General features: G+C 49.6%; 1 protein-coding gene and 1 long non-coding RNA gene across 5 annotated transcripts in view; one reads left to right on the forward strand and one right to left on the reverse strand.

The window, feature by feature from the left end:
• The window catches only part of casz1 (castor zinc finger 1), a 203,137-nt gene that overhangs the window by 16,079 nt on the left and 168,097 nt on the right, over positions 1-18,961 (reverse strand). For all 4 annotated transcript variants that reach the window (XM_029248911.1, XM_029248907.1, XM_029248917.1 and 1 more), the window contains 5 exons: positions 12,128-12,995; positions 10,092-10,154; positions 6,736-6,826; positions 2,741-2,905; positions 98-270 (listed from right to left, as the gene is read on the reverse strand). In XM_029248911.1, coding sequence (XP_029104744.1) covers positions 98-270; positions 2,741-2,905; positions 6,736-6,826; positions 10,092-10,154; positions 12,128-12,995 — 1,360 coding nt within the window. The remainder of the gene's footprint in view (positions 1-97; positions 271-2,740; positions 2,906-6,735; positions 6,827-10,091; positions 10,155-12,127; positions 12,996-18,961) is intronic.
• The window catches only part of LOC108923269 (uncharacterized), a 42,119-nt gene continuing 37,620 nt past the window's right edge, over positions 14,463-18,961 (forward strand). Inside the window, exons 1-2 of the long non-coding RNA XR_001965212.2 lie at positions 14,463-14,559; positions 15,998-16,094. This is a non-coding gene — a long non-coding RNA (uncharacterized LOC108923269). The remainder of the gene's footprint in view (positions 14,560-15,997; positions 16,095-18,961) is intronic.

An 18,961-nucleotide genomic window follows, 5' to 3' on the forward strand; every position in this document is an offset into this window, starting at 1 on the left:
GGACTCGTCGGCACGCTGCAGCCACTCGATAGCCACCACCCCACCAGCATGCCTGGTGGCTCAGCCTCCCATACCACCAGCCATCAACCCCACGCACCTGCAGTGGAAGTGGGTGGTCTTCTGACCATAAAACTGGCAGCCCACTGTGCCGCAGTCCTCTGTGGCCCGGAACCTCTGAAAGCCATCGTTGATCAGCTGGGCATTCTTCTTGTGGAAGTTCTCATGGGTCATGACGTCCGAGGTGCTTGTGTACACCTTGTTGCAGCCGACCTGTGGCAGAGGAACCAGGTACTTCACATGGGTGCCGGACAACAGCACGCAATTGGGCCACACCACATCTCCTAGGCCAACAGCCATTTAACCCTCAAGGACCTTTCTATAGGGGAGTCTTGGTGTAGAAGTTGGTCTTTGGGTGTAAAGACTTGCCAGGTGTAGTTTTGCGGGATTTTGAGTTTGCTGCGTTGGTCCTACTGGTGCTTCAGTTGATTTTATTTCTTTTGTGAACCTTAAGGCCTTGAGCACTTCCTTTCTCTTTCACGATGACACATTTGAAGTACCACTCATACATAGATTAGAACACCACACTGGGACATGCACGAAAGTGCGCAAATATTCTGTGGCAAACTAACAAAAAGCAGCACTGATAGATCAACTGGACCAGCCCATTGCTGTTGGTATGAGAACTAAAGCCGGTCTGAAACTCCCTCCTGGTCACTCCTTGGAGCAGCGGGACCCCAGCGAGTCGCACACACCTTCACCTGTGCCCCGAGCATGGGAAAGGCTCAACGGAGACTCAGAAGGGGCTGCTTGGTTTGTGGTAGGAAACGTTCTTTCTTGCTTTGAAAACAAGGTCGTCACATGTGAGTCGTACGAGTTTCTCAGTTGGTGATACAGTTGCGCCTGTGAGCAAACCTCAGAACTGCAGTCTGACAGAAACATTACTACCGAACGACAGTAAAAATAGCTTTCACGTTGAACGGTGTGGGCGAGGGAGGGTACGTTGACCTAAATGCAGCATGCATCCTTTCTTTTGTGGCCCGCTTAAAGCCGAGCAGCTCTGCGTAACTGGCGAAAGCCCACAGAAGCAGAGACTGGGGCCACGGAGCGGACCAGCGAAGCAGTTCTACTGACGTGCGGTTGGCAAACGGTGGAAAAAACGAGATCTTTTGCGCAGCGATGGGCAGCTGCGAAGGAGCAGGAGTTAAGAGACATGGTGTCAAACCTTCCCTTGCGACTTCCACGTGGAAATAAAGGAAGTCAGTTCTTCAGCCGGCTGGGACTTGGGCAATAAACATGAGGCTTGGGGCAGACTGGGCCAGCTGCCCTCTGCTTCCAAATGTCCTGTTCAACACCAACTGCTAAGAAGCCCTCTGCTTTGGAGAGTGAAAAAAAGAAACACGGCGTATGTTTGAATTTGAACGAGCAACTGTATATCATCCCTGGCACTTTCCAACCTGCGCAAAGCGGGCAACTTCACCATATTGAGTCAAACAATGAAAAAAATGCCACTCTGTTTTTTTCACAGTAAATCAGCAGAAGCCGTGCCAACATCTGCTGGTCGTCAGGCCTGTTAAAACAAGGGCTGAAATGTCTAATAACAATTACGCCGTTAGGGGGGTTTAAAAAAGAATATATCTTGAGCCATCCGCCCGGGAGGTTTTTTTTTTCCCCCCGGTGAGAGAGCACTCTATGTGGTGACACCTTGAAAATAAGCAGATGTAAAAAATTAAACAAATCCGGTGGGGAATAATCTTCAACTCGCTGCTTGGTACTAAAAGATGAAAAATGTTAAGTTTATATAAACAACCAACAGAATTTTACCCATGCCAATTAAGGAGAAAGAGAGCGACGGGGAACACGCAGCTGTTTAATGTTCTTCCTTTTAATTTTTCTTTTATTTACTTTATGACACCTTTTGTCAAACGAATGAAAACTGCTCTTAAATGGCAATTTCGGCTTAATGGAAAAAGTGGAAAGAATTGTAACTTCCTTTTATAGACACGGAGGAAAAGAAGCTCATCTGGGGCCCTGCAGAAGCCACTGGGACACGCGCCTGGGTTCGGAGGGGGCCTGCCCACCCCCTGCCCACAGTCTCAGCACACAATGCCATTAAGGCTCTCTCACCCTTGAGGGAGATTTGTGTGTGGATGGTGTGCTGCCGAAATGGGCCCACCGTGCTGTAGGAACTCTTTACGCCCCTACCTCCCAGGAGGCCTTCCTTGGGGCCACCCAGGGCCGGGGCGGTACAAGGACTTCCATATGAAAGACCTACCGGGTGTCCATCCAGCTAAGTGCACCTGATGTTCTGACCTCAGTGATCAGAGGTACCGCTTCCCATCTAATTACGATTTTGCAAAAGCTCTCCCCTGGAAACGACGCGCAAAGAGAACGTCACCCCAGTGGTGAACGAGCGATGTCGATTCAGAAGAAAGAAAAAGGTCAAGATGAGAATCACCAGGGGACCCCTCATACCAAGTCTGAACCCCTTCCCATATTCCTCATGTATTCATGTGTTCCTTTGGACGTGAGAAGAACAAAGACCTGCCCTTGGGTCAAAGTGCTCCGACTTTCCTCGATGTAAGGTTTTCACCCCGGGGCTAAAGAAAGGGTCTCGCACTGTAAGCAAAGTAAGCTGTGCAAGCTATGCACTGTGAGTGGGATCATCACAATCGTTCAAGCAGCATCAGCGCAACCATCTGTCTTGTCACAGGTACGACTGTGTGGCCGCAGCCGCGGTTACCTGCATGCAGTGGTAGTGCGTGCTCTTCCCGTTCAGGTGGCAGCCGTGGTAGTAGACGCTGCAGTCATCCAGGGGGCTGAAGCGCATGAAGCCATGCTGCAGAGAGTTGTCCCTCTTCTTGTGCATGTTGTAGTGCCGGATCACGTCTTGCTTACTGGTGAATCTCTGCCAGGGGTAGGGGGGGTGGGGAGGGGGGCACAAACACAGCAACAGGTTTTTTTTTTCTTTTTAAGTACCACAAGAAATGAGCAACAGGTTGCTTTATTGCCCTGGCAACAGCTGCCGACCGCCGGAGCCAACTGGCAGACGGAGGTGCTGCGACAGAGCCAAGGGAGAAGTCCCAGGCCGGATGAGCCTCCGCACGCGTGCGCTCGCTCGCTCGCTCGCTCGCTCGCTCGCACAATCGCCGCCGCACCTCCATCCCAGAGCCCGCGGAGCCCACGAAACGGCCCACGTCTCCTCTGCCGTACCTCCCGACTTTTAATTAAGACGGATCACTTGACATGCAAGATCACGGCGCCGATGTTCCGTGCAGATGGCTTTCGAACGTGCGACGGGGAAACAGACAACAAACAAACAAACAAATCAACCAAAAATGTTTCCCGTTTAATTCCCCTGTTTGAGATATGATTCCGTTTTTAATTAAAGCATTAAAGCTTATTTTTCTTGCAGGCCTCGAATGTAATAACTGGGGAACGTGCCACGATATTCTCTTGAAATGAACCCAACCCCTCCTACATCAAGGAGGAGACGCGGGGGCGAGGCGCTGGCCCTGGAGAGACCCGCTGCGTCGGAACACCTCTCATTTAGCTTAAGCTGATCTCACAGAAACTGAAACCGGAGAAAGAGAAATCAATTAGTCCCTCCAGCTCTAATCCAACGTGCCGGTAAACGGAGGGAAAACGGTTAAAAGGATTGTTTCAAGTCAAAGAGTTAAACTTGAATTAAGTGGCCTCTCGTGTGTGTGTGTGTGTGTGTGTGTGTGTGTGGGAGAGAGAGAGAATATTTGGAAGAATAGTACACAGTACCAAGAAGTGAGAACCATTTTTAGCGAGGGATATTCCCAGTTCGGCGGTGATTTCACAATTCCACAAAAACTTGAGTCAGTGTGTTGACACCAAGACGGTTCAGTCAGAATTGAGTCCAAAATCTCTTTGATTTTGATTGGTTATGGTAATGATAATAACAGAGAGTGAAAGCAGTGAGAAATTCTCACACACTCACACATACACACACACACTGACTGAAACCGCTTGTCCCGAGTGGGGTTACGGCGAGCCGGAGCCTAACCCAGCAACTCAGGGCGTAGGGCTGGGAGGGGACGCACCCAGGACAGAGCGCCAGTCCATGACAAGGCGAGCCAAGCAGGACTTGAACCCCGGACCTGCCAGAGAGCAGGACCCGGTCAAACCCGCTGCGCCACCGTAACCCCCACCACTGGGAAACTGCTGGTCTGTTTTGGGGGGGCAGCAGGTGGTGTAATGTTACAACCAGTGCTTCGCAATCTCTACGTCCCTGTTTCAAACCCTGCTGCTGCAGTACTCTTGATAAAGGTACTTACCCTGTATTGACACAGTAAAAAATACCCTGCTGTATAAATGAGTAAAACCACTTCCCTTCCTCCCTTGCCTTGGAAACCACGCGAGTGGTCGCTGTGAGTCGGACTTGACCGATAGCACATCCACCCATCCATCCATAAAAGGGTAAATCACTGTAATTATCTTAGTGTTCAAATGTTTTAAGTCACTTTGGCGAAAAGTGCGAGATAAATGAATAAAGCGGTAATTTTTGAGAAAGGCGGTTATTTCTTTATGGGACATGGTTGTCGTTTTGGACGTGTCCTTCGCAGCAGGACCAGGACTGGTGAGCACAGGCCCATGAAAGGGAAGACAGGACGCAGCGACCCACAAGCGCCCGGCACAGGGCTAATGTTGCGCCACTGACACACGTCACATTTCACAACTTATCACCCTTCACAGGCCTCCGGATGGTGGTTCGAGCATCGCGGGCTTCAGGGACACCAAGATGTCCTCATTGCTGGCTAGTGTCACATCTCCATTCAAAATGCATGGACAGAGCGAGAAACTTGATCTCTTTTAAAGGTGAAAGTGGACAAAATTCAAACTTTGGTCATTTAAAATTCTTATTTATTCCACTTGAACTCATACTTGTTCCTACACAGTAATCAATAAAATTATCTTTTTAACCAAATTAATACGCATTTTAAAAAAATGTAAAACAAGAATAAAAAGATTACGGAGCAATATTTTCCCAATCTTTTTCAAGTCCTCGGAATATGTTGAAAATTATGCTTCGGCTGCTTAAATGCGTGTTTGTAACGCATTTTAAACACGCCAGTACCACATGTCCCCTTCCATGTGCAGTGGATTCGTTCGAAAGGCTTGGAAGGTGGGGATTCTGACATCAACATTAAATCTGCCTGTATCTGCCCGCTCTCTTACAAAGTACGTGCAGGCGGACGAGTGCGATCTACGTTTTGATCTGCTTAGCGCGTATTTTATTTGTGCTGAACATGACAGCTGAGGGGGACCAGGATAAGATTAATAACGCGAACGGGGATTAGACCCAGCTCTGGAGAGCTGGAGCAGATGTCTCCAGAAGAAAAAGGCACAACAGAAGCCATATTTCAGCCCCTATTTACAATTAACCTCGAATAAAAGGCCAATTGTCAGAGTCCAAATGTGCTTTCAACATGGGAAAAAAAGCACACGCACAGAAAGCCTCGATTTTTTCAGCTGGACGACCGCCAGTCGACATTACCTGGCCAGCTGACACGAATTAGCTGCCGTTCAGGCTGTGCTGGCCCGCTGCGGACGTGTCCTGTAACCGGGTGACGATAAACACGGCCCGCCTCGTGTCGCACGCTCTGCATCACGTCTCCCAGCTGCCGGCAAATGAGCAAAGAGCCCACCCGTCTCCCCGCGCGCCGAGCACACGGACAGAGGCATCTGAGCAGATACACATCTCTGCATCGCCCACATGTCCAGCTACACCTGACACGACCGTCTAGTTTATGAAAATCTACTTATTGTGGGGGATGGGGCCGTGCTATGTAAGGACGGGGAGCCAGAGGTGGTACTAAACCTTGGGGTGGATGTGAGGGGCAGTACTGAAGCACCATGGTGTAGGGGGGCAGTGCTATGATGGATAGTAGGCAGTACTGAGCCATGGAGATTGGAGGGCGGAAATGAACTACAGTGCTGGGAGGGAAATGGTACCGCGTCATGGCGGGTGGTGCTACTGAACTACAGAGGGAGGCCGAGGATGGGAGTGGAACATGATGGTGCGGGGGGGGGCGTCATCGTACTCAACCCTATGACTTCATCTACCCCCCCAGGCCTGCTGAGGGAAGGCAACGTGCCGATGGGGGCAGGGGAACAAACGTAAAGAATGTAAACACCAGTGAGTGTGAGGAAACACAGGGCGCTTAAAGAATCTAATTTTTGGACTAAAACCCATGAGCGGTAGCCCAAGGATGGAGGTTGTGCCTCAACACTCCACTGCTGCATAACGAGTTGAAGCTCCACACTTGAGGGTCCCTCTTGACTGACAAGTGCACTCAACCACACAATGAGACATTTCTATAGTTCTGCTTCCTATTTAAACGAGTTATTTTGGCTGTATTCGCCTGTTCGTTCTTTCTCATTAGAACATGAGTTGTCAAGGTATTTACAGTTATTTACCCATTTATACAGCTGAGTAATCTTACTGGAGCAACTTTGGATAAGTACCTTGCTCAAGGGTACTACAGCCGAAGGTGGGGATTGAACCTGTGACCTTCGGGGGCCTATCGTATTAGAACAGCCGACAGCGTGGTGGTTAGAGCTGCTGCCTTTGGCCCGAAAGATCACAGGTTCAATCCCCCCTTAAACTGTAGTACCCTTGAGGTGGGGATTAGTGGGGACCTTGTGGTACCCTCGAGTTGATACGTGACTGTGGATGCCACCCAAGGGAGTTGGGAAGGTCCTCCTCACCTGGTAGTTGCACTCGGGGTCCATGCAGTGGTAGTGCTCCCGGTACTGGTAGGCGCAGTGCACGTGACCGCAGTGCTGGCTGCCAGAGAACCTGTGGACAGAACGGTAATAGAGACACGTGACAGTTAAGGAAGTGCGGGCACGAACCAGCCCTGTTGCCCCTGGTGGGAGAACCTGCCAAACCACAAATATACTGAACTCTGGGGCTCTCAGGTTGTGCTTCCAACCTTAAATCTTGCTTGGCCTAATAGTGCTGGATGCCCTTTTGAGCCCTTCCCATTTGGGAAATACTTTGCATCTGAGGTGGATCAATGGGCGTTCAAGTGAAGAGACGACTTGCCAAAAACCATGGCAGTTCAGCTAAGGAACGTGGCCCGAACCTGTGGCGAAACCAGGTCCGTAGACGCCAATCGAAGCGTTTCCCAAGCCGTGTCGCTCGCCCTCTCTCGGGCCCTTTTCCAGCCGTCCCCGGCAGAACTATAGAAGCTAAGCAGCGAGCGTCCTGGCTCGTGTCCCCAAACCCTGAAGCATCTCACGGGATATCCAAAACCACAGCTCGCGCCTGCTGTTATTGAGAGCGAAGCGCTGGGCGCAGGGCCTCCGTCCTGCCCCTTGCTACCTGGGGCGAGCGGGCGAAGGTGACGCCGCCGCTCTCGCACGGCTACGTCCTACACTCCACTCGGGCAAATTAGTTCAATTTATTTCAAAAGCGGCTGGCAGACACTTATTAAACTGTAACCCCAAACAGAATATATTCACTGGCCACGCTTTTAAACCCTGCCAAATCGCCGTTTAATTCTCCAGGTTCACAGCGTTGCTTTAATCAGGGAAAGGTTAGCATTAATAGGAAGGTTCGAGTGTGTGTGTGCGTCTGCCTGCCGTTGCGCCGCGCGGCGACTGACGGGGCACGAGGCCCGCAGATTGGCACCGGTGTAAAGAGGCGCATTTCCAGAGTGTTTACGGGCTGATTACAACCCTGACGATGATGACTGCTAAAAACCTCCAATTACAGCTAAAAACACACAAATAAACATTTGCTCTGCCGCTGCCAAGAGCACCATCTGCTGAAGCAGAGGAAAAGGCGAAGTAATAGATTTCCCTCCCGCGCTGCCTTATCCCATGGCTGCGTTTACACATCCCATTGCTGGCTTCATTAAGCTAATTGAATGGCAAATCCACTACCTTTTAGAAGTTGTTGGTGGCTTGCCTGTGCGCGCGCCTGCGTGCGCCTGTGCGTGAGCCTGCGCGCGCCTCTCGGCTGGGGTCGCATCTCTCTGCGCGTGACGCTTGCTTGCGTCTGTTTGAGTGCCTCTGTCTTCGGTTGGAAGAACGTGTGTGAAAGCTGCCTTTATTTGTACACGTGTGACACTCATGCATTTGTATGCTCGTACGGGTGTGTGCGTGTCTAAGGGGGTCTTCAGATCATTTTTCCTGCAGCTTTGTCCAGCTAAGGATACACTCATCCACTCATCATGCTTCAGTCCCCCATGAATCCCTCACAATGAATGTGCGAGAAGCCCCGCCCCCCAGGGGACTGGCCACGCCCCCTCCGAGCATCACTCAGCAGTACAACTTTAAATATTGACACAGCGACCGCATAGGGATCAGTGTGCGGCAGCAGCCCCCCGCCGGCGGCAGCCCCCCGCCACCGCCACCCTCACCGCCCCCACCCCCCACCCCCAGGCCCCTCCCATCTGATGGAGAGGCGCTGATCAAAGTGTCAAGCGTCAGTCGGGGAGCCTGCGAGTGTTTAAGGGGGAAAACAGCGACTAAACAGTACCAGGGAAGCTCTTTAAACATCAAAATGCCGCGCTGCGAGAAGATAAAGAACTTCTTCCTCTTTCGCAGGGGGAAAGGTGGGCGTAGACAAGTCGACAAAGAAGGTTTTTAGAACGAGCGTGCGCTCATTAGCGCCGAAGCCAGACGAGACCCCCCCCCCCCCGCGAAGATGCATGGGGCCGCGTTTGCCCTTTTTATGAGTTCCCCTTCTTTTTTCTCCTCTTTCCTTTCTCTCGCTCCTTTTTCCCCCGCACGGAAATTGAAACTGTATCTGGGCTTATCTGCGGCCTCCCTGCACATCAACTGCCGAGATGTTTAGACAAATTTTATGCATTATGCAGCGCAAATATCAAAACAGTTCTTGGCAGTGCCAGCAGAAGCCTCATTAAAAATTCCTTAATTAAATCTTCTTGCAAAATGTAATCAGTCCGAGGAGGGTTCCTTGTGCGCGCGGCAGCGGTGGCGGCGGCTCTGATTTGAGGCCTGCGTGGTGGTGGCGGAACCCGGACTGACGGGCAGGCGGGGGAGAGCGGGCCGAGCCACGGCCGCTCGGCCCTTTGAAAGTCACCCCCCCCACCCCCCCATTTAAGGGACAGAGATAAACAAACAAACAAACAAACAAACAAACAAATGCACAAACAATCACTGCTTTCTGGCACTTGCCAATGCGTGGAGAATGTGATACTGCGGTGCGGTTACTGAGCGCAGTGCAAGAATTCCAAAGAGCCGTCGGGGTGTGAAGTGTCGCGTTCGTGTCGACTCGGCGTCGCTACGCAGCTTTGAGGACAGCGTTTGTTTAATAAGTAGGTGAATCCAAGCGATCGCTCTGGGGTGCTTAAATTTGGGGGTGCCAAATTTTGAAACTGAAAAATAAACTTTATTCCTGGAAACCTTGCTTAATAATACAGAAAGTTCTGCTAGGAAACTGAAGATCTGCCACCTTATATATAATGTAGACATCGCCTTTGAAATCCTGCAGCGAACTTGCAGGTGTCATTTTCTATGAAACAAACTGTCGCTCCGTGCAGCAAATGCTTTGGGTATTTGTTCCCTTAACAAGGTTGGAAGCAAAATTATTTTTCAGTCCATTTTCAGCCATGAAAAGAATAACTTTGTGCTGTGTGCATTCATAATGTTTTTGTGCATTATTATAAGAAATTACAAAGAGCAACATTTTATTGATAAATTCTAATTTGTTACCTTCTTCATGATCTTTATGTATCTATATCTAAAAAATAACTGTTGTCTTAAACACACGCACAAATGAACGGCTGGGAATACGGCATTTCTCTGCACGAACAGAAACGGGGGACATGAACAATGGCAGTGCCGCATCTCCACTCACCGCAAACTCCACACATTCTAGGAATTAGTCACCAAACCTCCCCCTCCAGCTCTCGATTCATCTTCCTCACCCCATAAAGTTGGTTGCTTACTAATAATTTATGGACCGTGCATGAAAATCTCTCTCTCCACCCACATCCAACTTTATCATTGCTTAAAATATGTCTTCAATTAAAAAGAGGTTATTTTGAACTTTCTGGAAAGGCTGCTCCTGGACTGGGGAATTTGCATACCTGGCGATATATTTCTGGTACAAGTTGCCATCTTCAGTGGGCTTCTCTGGCGGTAGTCCGTTCCTACCGCGGCGCACAAAAGAGAGAGGATTAATGGAAAACAGGGCACCGTCGTTAATAAAAACAAACTGACACCATGTTTACTCACAAGCTATTGCAAACTTAGGGCTATCAATATACATTTTCTGAGGTGTAACAGCGTTTTCATGTGGAAATGAATCAAGGGGGTATAAGCGCGCTTTGATGCACGGCCTCTCAACAATAAAAAGAAAAATATGGCATAAATCATTCATGGTTGTTGTTTTTTTTTTTTTTTCTGGAGAATTCCTGTGTGCCGAAATTCAGCTGTGTACTCGGGTTAGTTTGGTAGCTCGGTAACCCGAGGGGAAAACCGATCCAAAGCCCAGGAAGGGCTGGGAGCCTCAGTGAGCAGACTGGGACCTGCTTGGGATCTGATTCAGAACCACTAGGAGGTGCAGTAGTTAAAGACCAGGCTATGGCAAATGGGTAAAAAGTGAATATACCAGCTAGACAAGTCACTTGGGAAGAGAGTCAACGAAGAGACTAAATAAGGTAAAGCGGGGTAAACCAAAGAGAGGGTGCTGCTCTCTCCCTGCTCAGATATGCAGGTTCCTGGGGTTAATCTGACCCGGTGGAGTGGCCCCGGATGCTGTAGCCAGGGGCAAAGCACAGCCAGAGGGCTCAGTACAAAGCTAATCGCTATTTGCCAGAGCAGGTCCCAGATGGTCCCCGGTTGCAGGCAACTTCCGACCGGGGGGCCTCCCTCCACGAGCCCGGCCACAGCTTGGGAGCAATTAAATGGAGAAGCGTAACACCCCAGCCAAAAAGAGGAAGTCAGTCATCGCGTAGCGGGCGTGGTAAATCACGATCCTACGCGCGGGAGAGAAAACGCGCCGCCGGGTTAAGCTACTTATCATATAGTGGATCTGCTGGCCCCCGAACACTATTTCACACCGTGTTCACCTCGCTGTTGTGCGGCAGCAATTACTTTTACAGCAGCCGGCGGAGCCACAATGGGCACAGCAGTGACGTGCTATATATAACAAACACATTTATTTTAGCCTTGCTTATGGCGCATTGACTCAGCGGAATCGCGGCGCAATTCATAGTCGCAAAAGCAGACAAAATGAATAACTATTGGTTCACGTATGCTGAGCAAAGGACACAAGAGATAACTGATGAACACGGCTCACCTGAGTGAAGTTTGGGGAGCGAGCCTTACATTTCGCTGCCGTTTTTACTTCCCAGCACTCGCCAATTGATTAGCTTAGATGTGCGACACGTTCTCGGTGGTCAGAAGTGACCACGCTCCAGTCCAGGAGGTACTCTCAACTGTGGGACTGGATGGGCCCTGAACATAACCTGCCAACATATTAGACCCGCGACACTCCAAAGGGTTGCAAAATGATCGGCGCATGGAAGAAGGAAGCATCATCCAAATGAGGTTTCCTTCGAGTTACAAGCTGCTTTGGAGACAACCACCTGCCAAATGAGTAAATGTAATCATCTGTATTTTTAATTCAGTGTTTGACATAGTTGATGCCGGGGACAGCCGCTTGCACAGCGGTTAGAGCTACCGCCTTGGGACCCAAATGGTGTAGGTTTGATTCCCCACCTCTGACTGTAGTACCCTTGAGCACGGTACTTACCCTAAGAAAGTGCTCCAGTAAAATTACCCAGCTGTATAAATAGGTAATTAATTGTAAGTTGCTTTGGATAAAATCATCAGCTAAAGGAATAACTGTAATGTAAACGTTAACTCACCCAACAAATGAATACCTAAAAATGTGAAGGCAATCGCTTGTATTTCTAACTGGAAACTCAGGCAAAGTTTGGGAAACTTAAAAAAGGGCTCATCGCACTTTTTCTGTCCACTATTATTCTGCAGTTTGTTTTTTGACTCAGTCAGTCATTTCCGAAACCCTTTGCGAAACGTTTTATTGGAAATTTCCAATTGCAAACGGTGCACAGCTCATTTTTTAAATTCCTCCGCAGAGCGCGGTTGTGGGGCTTACTTGACGGAGGACACGGTCCCCGTGGTGATGGAGTCAGTCTTGGAGAAGGTGGACTTGATGTAGTCGGCGGCGCTAAAGCCCAGGTGGCCCACCTGCTCTGCGGGGGCTCCAGAAGCAGCAGGGGCGGACGCCGTGGCCCCAGGGGCGGCTGGGGTGCTCGGGGAGGCTGACAGCACCCCGGACATGAGCGGCGACTCCGCCTTTCCAGGAATGAGCTTCTGGATGTTGCGGATGTCGTACTTGGACGGCCGGCCCACCTTGCCCGTCTTGAAGGCGATGGCCCCGCCCATGTCCGGGCTGCCCTCGCCGGGCTTGAACAGGTGCAGGAACTTTACGTTCTCCAGGTCGTACTTGGAGGGTCGCTTGTAGGTATTGCCGTTCTGCTGCCGCAGACTCTCACCCATCTTCAGCTTCTGGATGAAGAAATCGTACTTGGACGCACGGGACGCCAGGCTCTGGATCTGGGACGGGCTGGCCGGGGGGCCGCCCATTGTCCCGGGTTTGTGATCCCCGCCGGAGGGGTAGATCTGGCCTTCAACACCCTGGAGGCAGCCGGCGCTCTGCAGCAGGGAGCCCTTGTCCTGGCCCATCTTTCCGCTGGCGTCGTCCGGCTTGGGCGCGTGCAGCGGCCAAGCCAGGGTCTCGCCGGCCTTCAGCTTGCGGATATACTCCTCGTACTTGGAGAAGCGCGCACGGCGCGTCGCCTCCTCGCTGCTCAGGGACGTAGAGTCTGAGGTAGCGGCCTTCAGCCTCTCGAAGCTAATCTTCTTGGCCAGCTCATCGCGCACCTGTTGGTCGTCGTACCCGAACATGCCCAGGAACTCGTTCATGGTGCTGGCTGCGTAGTCGCGGAGCACCGAGGCTTCCCCTGCAGAGGAAGAGGAGAGCGCGTGCGCCGTCATTGCCACGGTGCCGACAATATGCGGCAGAACACAGGCTCAGCTGCTTTAACACCTTGACTATGGTCACGGGATTGGTGAATGGCAAAATAACTGCTGAAGCATCTGGAAAAGATATCACCTTACAGTTTGTTGTTGTTTCTTACTATATTGTGAACTGCGAACCGTGAATATAAAACACCGCGTGTGACATTAATGTTTTATTTCCAAGAAAACATTTTCCCAGCCTGGTCTTTAACATAATTTCAAAAGCAAGGTTACTGGGCTGCCGAGTCAGACGTTCAGAAGAAAAAAAACGAAGCGAGAAAGGGAAAAAGGACTTGAGCAGTCTGTCAGTGTCGCGGAGCACGTCTTAAACTGAGGCGTCGATCGGAACACGAGTCCCTTCCAAGGAGCCCTGCATTATTCTCTGAGAATCTCTGCAGAGGTGAGAAGGCAAGGAAATGAAAAAGGAGACCCAGCGAAGGCCTCAGCTGGCGCTTCGCACCCCTCCTCAGTTCTTTCGGTATTTTAAACCTCAAGGACTGAATAAGCAGCGATTTCCAATTTTGGATTTTCGGTATATTCAGCCGTGTTCTTCGCAAGCCGCTCATTTCACCCCTGCCTTATTTTGGTCATGACAGCGTGTAGCAATTGCAGGGCTCTAGACACCTTCTGGGCCGTGCTGGCACCCCAGGGGCCTGTTTTCCCTCAAGGCCAGCCTCGAGCGCCTTTCCCAACTCAGCTCGCAGCTCAAAAGTACGGTGCGGTAACAGCTCACCGTCGCATCGACGGCACCCGTTGGAGGGGTTCTACTCAGGACACACACGGGCGGTTCCAACGTACCATACGTGTGATCTGTTCAATTTTTTTTTTCTTCAGGGGAAATATAACGTGTTAACAGATTTTAATAAAATTTTGATGCATTTTTTAATGTTTTGCATTAAAAAATTTAATTGTATGCTTGCAAATCACTTAGAATATTGAAATATTGTTTCATTAAAATGTGCTGTTGCCCAATATTCCGTGGAGAAGACATTAATGGGACGGAAGAGGCTGCAGTAAAGAATACAATAAAAAAAAAATATTTAAGAGGTGTTAAAGTCGTTAAATAGGTAAATCAAGTCTTTCTTGATCACCAGTTGGGTTTCGATTAACAATTGCGATTATGATCCAGCCAATTCTACGAAATATTAATGACGACGATGCCAACGCTGGAAGACGGCGCAGCATTTAATACACTTCCTTAGCAAATTCGTGTTTATAATAAAACATTCGTTAGTACTGAAAAGTTTTATTTTAAGAAAATCACTAGAAATATTTAAACAATTTGAATTTCAGTTCCACTTTTCGCCGTTTTTTTCCAACGTGACGTCAAATTGAAAGACAGCGCCGGACTGCCGGGTCACGTGGCCGCCGGACAACCAATGGGCGCTTCATGCACCCCAGTGCGCGGGGCCCCCGTCCAGGCGCGTGTCTCGCGCTCGGAACTTCATTTATTATTCTTTGAGCCCATTAAATTCCGCATCCTCCCCAAGGACACGCGGAAACAGGGTAAATGTATAGTTTAATTGCATTATGTAGAGATTAATTCTGCCTCATTAATTTTCATCCAGGTTGGAGAACAGGAGTTCGGTGGGTGGTGGGTAAACAACATCAGCGACAAAGGATAAAAGTTTTTAGTTTGCAGTCGGTGCTGCGGCGCGCGCGCTCCTCGCATCTTCGCGGGAGGACGGTGACCGCTTCCGGTCTGGCGCGTGCCGACGCGCTGCTCGAGACGAGCCGCCAGTTCCCGCGCCCCGACTTTTTCGTCAGTTCGTTTAATGGATTTCTTTCCATTTTGTTCGGGGATTTTAAGCGCAGCCGTGTCGTTTCCTAGTTTCCCTTTTCCTCTTCTGTCCACTTTAGCGCCCCCTCGCTCCTTCGATAAGTTTTTTTTGGCCCCCGGCGGCGGGCGCACCCGAGACCTGCGAAAAGTAAGGCGAGAAGCAGCCATGGTAATTAATACTGAAATATTTCAGCTTTGGTCTCCGATTTCGGCCTTATTGCTAAATCGGTCTCCCGCCCCCTGCTTTTCACATCTCCTCCTAGGCATGTAAAATAATCCCCGAATTTCCATGGCAGCGTTGGGGTTGCTCCTCGGTATGAAAGGCGATCTGCCAGATCGAAAGGGCATGAAAAATTCAGGAGAAATGTATCAGGTATTTGAGAGGAAATACCTGCTTGTTGGGCCGCACATGGCCCCGTCCCCAGCGTGTGTCTTAAACGGGCCGGACGGCCGGCAGCACTAATATTTTCTCCTTTTGCTGATATTGAATGACAATACAGGATGGAAGCGGCTGACGGGGTTCGCTTGGGTGGTGTGCGCGGCGTCGATCGGCGCTCTCGGGTGTCCCGTTCGCGCGGCATGCCGTGTTTGGCCCGGTCTAGCCCGGTCTGACCTCGGTTTGGCCCACCACGCAGCCTTGACATTTTTTTCCAGAAAACACCCTTGATGAACGCTCAGCTCTCGTGTGGATGCATGACGTGAAATATTGATGATGATGTTTTGCTCTCCCTACATTCATCCTTTTGTGAAACAACCTGACTACTAACTACTCGGTTTCAATGATCTGTGAAAGTGACTCATTGGGGTACAAGTTGCTATCGCTACAAACTAGTGGTTAAAGATGCGCTTTTCGAAACGTTTCAATTTCAGGTCTCTGGAGGGGTCTCCCGTTGTACCCTTGGCCGCGGTACAAGTGGAAACGAGCAACATTTCATGCTTGGTGTCTAAGCGAGGGCGGTGACAGTAGAAATGAGCGTGTCGGAGCTGCAGCTGTGTTGGTGCGTTGATGTGGTGGTTGGGGGGGGGTCAACCAATGTCCACACACAACTAATCACCAGATGCCTTAGTGCCCTCTGACCTGAGATGGGAGGCCCTGCATAGGCTTTTCTAGAACAAAAAGTGCAAACAAAAGCCCTGACCCTCTCGATTGTGCTCTTTTTCCAGGGGTTCCAGAGGCCTTGCAGGATGAACCCAGTGAAGAGCGGCAGGTTTGTTGACCAAAGAGCCGGCGAAGCGTCTCCTCGAACCTCCCGAGGTACAGGTAGGTAGCGATTGCACCGTTCCCGCTCGGCTTCCTTGTTTCTCCTCATCTTGTAATTCAAATTTTACAGTATGTCAAATACTCAGATATGGTTTAAATTTTCCTCTGTCTTTTAAACCAGCCGCCTATTGTATGACTAAAATCATGTTGTTTTTTTTTTTAACACTACCCTGCTACGATTACTAAACAAATTCCCTCTCACCTTGGGTGAGCCCTTGGTATAGCTTCATCAGACTTCTGTAAAGGTAGGGAGCTGCACTCTGCAGAAGTAGTTTTGGTGTAGTACAGTGGATAACGCAGTAAAATGCCCCTGTTTATTCAGGCCCTCTTTGGGGAGGGGGTTATACAGCATGGGTTTGGGAGCTGTGGAAATGGGGTGGCAGCTTGTTCGTGTTGCTCGTGTCTCTGGGGAGTGTAAAGGGAAGTGGCCGTAATCTCGACACTTGATGCTGGATGAATTCCGGCGCGCCACGCGGGTCTTGAGTGCGTTTGCGGCAGTTAGACTACATTTTTCCCCTCTGCTGGGCGATAACGAATGGGCCTTATGTCTGCCGCTTTGACTGGCCAAACATGGGCATCCACCCGGGTGCGAATGTGGGGGGCTGCTCTTGGGACAGCTGCAAGGCTGATAAGGAGGCAGGCCAGAGACTATATATGGATGAACTTCAGGTTAAAGACAGCGCTCTGACAGCATTCTCCTGATTATACATTTCACGTGTTGCTTTGGTGCTCGTAAAACGTTCCTTTCAAATGAACCGGGCGACTTTCTCGGGCTGTTAAATCTCGCAGAGATGGTAACGTGAACATCGATTCTGTACGTTTCCTGTTAACTGTTGTGAACACAGCGAGTGGCACTGTGCCGTCGTGCTTGTCGTTTTCTACAAAGCAGGAGGAGAAAAGAACAATTAATCCAGCCTTTTCGCAAGGTTAAACACACACGCGCGCACACACACACACACACACACAACCTTTAACATGGCCTCAGTGGGAATGGAAGCCCCAGCCCAGTGTGTTTGATCCACCGAGGCTCTGTATGAAGTGGCTGATTTGCTGGTTTTGTACTCGGTGACTTACTCTGCGCAGCCCACGAGTGCTGTGCAAAAACATCTAAATTATCTGGGAAAAGTATTCTGGGCTTTGGGCTGATATGAAATCCACGCGCCGCTTCAGTGTGAGGAGTTAAATGTTTTGAAGGTCGCAGTTTCTCTCATTGATCTTGCAATGTTTGTTAATTACATTGTCACTGATGTTGTGGGAGATAATTAAGCCACTATGTTTATATGCATAATTATGTGTGCGCCGCATCAGCCTTTGAAAGACAGCAGCGAGTAGGGAAAAAAAGTATTTTAATTGTGAGCTGTGCAGAAACAAGGCAATATAGATGCCCTAGTTACAATGAACAAAGAAAAAACAGCCCTCAAAAGACAAGAGCTCTAACTAATGCAGTCTGCTCTCCGCAGTGTTCAAACAGCAAGATGTGAGGCCGCGGACGCTTAGCAGCAGCACGAGCAAAGGTGTGGCGTGTTTCACAATACAAACACATATTTACAGACAGGCTGTTTATAGCCATGAAATAAATACAAAATGACTAATTAAAACCACAAAGTCGAGCATTTGCCGGAAAAAATGCCTTTTTTTTTTTTTTCTTTCTGAGAAGCCCCGGTCCCCGCTTCCCCGGCACAGGGCTGCAGTGACACAACTGGTGTGAAGAAAGAAAAAGAAAACAAATACTCCTGCGGTGCACAAAGACGAAATAAACACAGGATGAACGATTTTAAAACAAAATAAGAAAGGCCTAGGAAAGTGTGCAGAGTGATGCGGAGGAACTGGCAAAGGCATACAGATTCGTGTCAGGTGTGCAGGGCACCGATGCGGAGTTCCAGCAGCGCGGTGTCACTTCTCAATCTGCACCAGGCTGCACTTATCTCCTCCTGCTATCTAGCCTGCTTGCTGCTGGATGTGTTTGAACCTTGCTGTACCTAGCATGTTCGCTGAGATAAGGGTCTCTCGGTGGCCAAAGTTCAACCCGTTCTGGATTGCAAATGTTACTTTTTCGTACCATTGTTTGCTCTGCTTTCTCCTTTAATTGCTACTTTATCAAAATGGGCAAACCTCGGGTGTGACACACAACTCTTGCTGAAACTTATCTCTTTGGTCCTTTGCCATAGATACTTAATGAAGGGGAAAAGTCATTTTTCTTGTGACATGTTGATCTTATGACATGTATGTGTGTGTGTATGACCTTTTTAATTTTAACATTTGATTGACACTACACATGGGTTGGGGCAAACATTCAGGTTGTGGCTAGTGTATGTTGTGTCTGTGTTCGAGACCAATATATGAGCTGTTTTGGACATATTTTGGAGTTCACATGAAATGATTTTGGGTTATGAAAGCATTGTTAAAGAATGTGACTGAAGGATTCAGGTGCTTTGGGCGCCTCTCAGTCCGCAGCTCCAGGCGATAACACTGAATGGTGAAAGTGTGGCTGCTTCTGGCTTGGATCCCTACCCCACGGTCCCCCGGTTTATCTAGCTTTCTTTTATTAGCATCTGTTTCACGGCCACACAAATGCAGGGCAAAATGAGGAGATCTGCTTGGAAATGGAGTGAGAGAGAGACTGTCAGGGATGGTGACAAGTGAAAGAGACAGAAATAATGGCAAAAGAAAGAAAAAGAGCTGGGAAGTGTTGGGGTGGGTTAGGTACTAAAGTTTAGTGGCACACACTGGGGCAAAAGATTGGCCCAAAATGTGACCCTGAGTGTAACAGGAGGCTGCGGCAGGTTGTGCCAGCATTCCTGGAGGGCACATGCCTCAAGAGAATCTACTATAAGATGTCTCCCAGTAGTCACTTGTTATTTCAGCAA

This window comes from Scleropages formosus, chromosome 2 (assembly GCF_900964775.1).
Source record: "Scleropages formosus chromosome 2, fSclFor1.1, whole genome shotgun sequence".
NCBI lineage: Eukaryota > Metazoa > Chordata > Actinopteri > Osteoglossiformes > Osteoglossidae > Scleropages > Scleropages formosus.